The sequence below is a fragment of the Numida meleagris genome, unplaced genomic scaffold (assembly GCF_002078875.1).
Source record: "Numida meleagris isolate 19003 breed g44 Domestic line unplaced genomic scaffold, NumMel1.0 unplaced_Scaffold465, whole genome shotgun sequence".
NCBI lineage: Eukaryota > Metazoa > Chordata > Aves > Galliformes > Numididae > Numida > Numida meleagris.
This window is the reverse complement of record NW_018364681.1, coordinates 18,250-19,557: the sequence shown is the minus strand read 5'-3', so window position 1 is coordinate 19,557 and position 1,308 is coordinate 18,250. Positions and strand designations below refer to the sequence as shown.

The 1,308-nt window shown below is 52.3% G+C and overlaps 1 protein-coding gene across 1 annotated transcript in view; it reads right to left on the bottom strand.

The window, feature by feature from the left end:
* Positions 1-228: 228 nt before the first annotated feature.
* The window catches only part of LOC110391710 (protocadherin beta-15-like), a 3,716-nt gene continuing 2,636 nt past the window's right edge, over positions 229-1,308 (bottom strand). Inside the window, exon 2 of the mRNA XM_021383667.1 lies at positions 229-353. Coding sequence (XP_021239342.1) covers positions 229-353 — 125 coding nt within the window. The remainder of the gene's footprint in view (positions 354-1,308) is intronic.

Sequence of the window (1,308 nt, the reverse complement as noted above, 5' to 3'; positions counted from 1 at the left end):
CTGGAGCAGATTACTAGGATTGCAGCATGCAGGCTCTTGTTCACAGATGGCGAAAATGCCTAGCGATGGTGGGGAATATGTTGAAAAAAACGCATTATGTTGCTGTGAATCTGCTCTGTCAAACACTGTTATTGTGCTCTTTGTATCAGTTGAAGTTTCCATGGAAAATAAATAGGAGGCATTGTTTTCTGAGCTACATCTGCATTTGTGGCCCAACACAATTCCGATTCACTCAGTGTGGCCCAGGCAAGACAAAACCTTGAACACCCATGTGTTACGGTGTGTCCCAACACCATGAGTGCTGCCATCTTGCTGCCTGCTGGACTCAGCAACGACCCAGTTTGCCAGCTGAGCTGCAGGAGAATGCATCACAGTGGGTGCATAAGAGCACAGCTGTATGGAGAGACACAATGACCACGAGGCAAAACACACAGCTCACCCAGGGGGAAGCGCAGTTCGCCTAAGCAAGAATGCAAAGCCTGCTCTGCTTGGGCACACAGGCCTCACAGCTGCCTTGCCTGGCTGACGCGGGACGAGGGCTACACTGCATTGCCGTGAGCGTGGGATTTCTGTGCCTGCTCACACCACTGCCTTAAGGGATGGAATGAAAGCAAAGGGCTGGGTCCCTGGTGTCCTCTGCCAGCAACTCAAAGAAGCATTACCTGGGCAGCCTGGAAACCACACCGCTCTTGAAACATCTTGGAAATTCCTGCTGGTCAGTTTCTTTCAGAGAGCGTGCAGGGAAACCTTCCTTCTCACTAAGCGTTCTGGGGAAGGGTGATGCCAATTGCAAATGCAGCTGGGCACTGTGGAAGGAACTCCACCAGAGAAGCATTTCAGAAGCAAACATAGCAGATCATAAACATACCTTTACAAGACAGACATTAAACTGCCATCATGTTGTTGCCGTTTCAAGGGAGAAGAGGGAACACATAGCACTCTTGAGAAATGTGATGTAAATCACAAATGCAGATCTAACCCTGCGGAAAGGGAGTTAACAACCAAAGCCCAGATCCCGGTCTAAACAAGCCAGGAATCTGCTGCAAGTGCAGACTCAGCGCATTAATTAAACCCATTAAATTGTCCCACAGGCTGCAGCCCGGGGTTCTCAAAATCAGCATCCCCCATGGTGGGAGGGATGGGGGGGAACTCCTCAGCATCGTTGTCAGCCACCATCCCCGTGCTGCAGTGCTGCGCTGGCAGGCTGGGGAGGACGGGCTTCAGGAACCTGAACTCGCTGCTGCCCGAGCCCGTGGTGAGGCTGAGCTCGTAGCAATAGGCGTGGGGCAGGGTCCCGGCAGCGGCCCC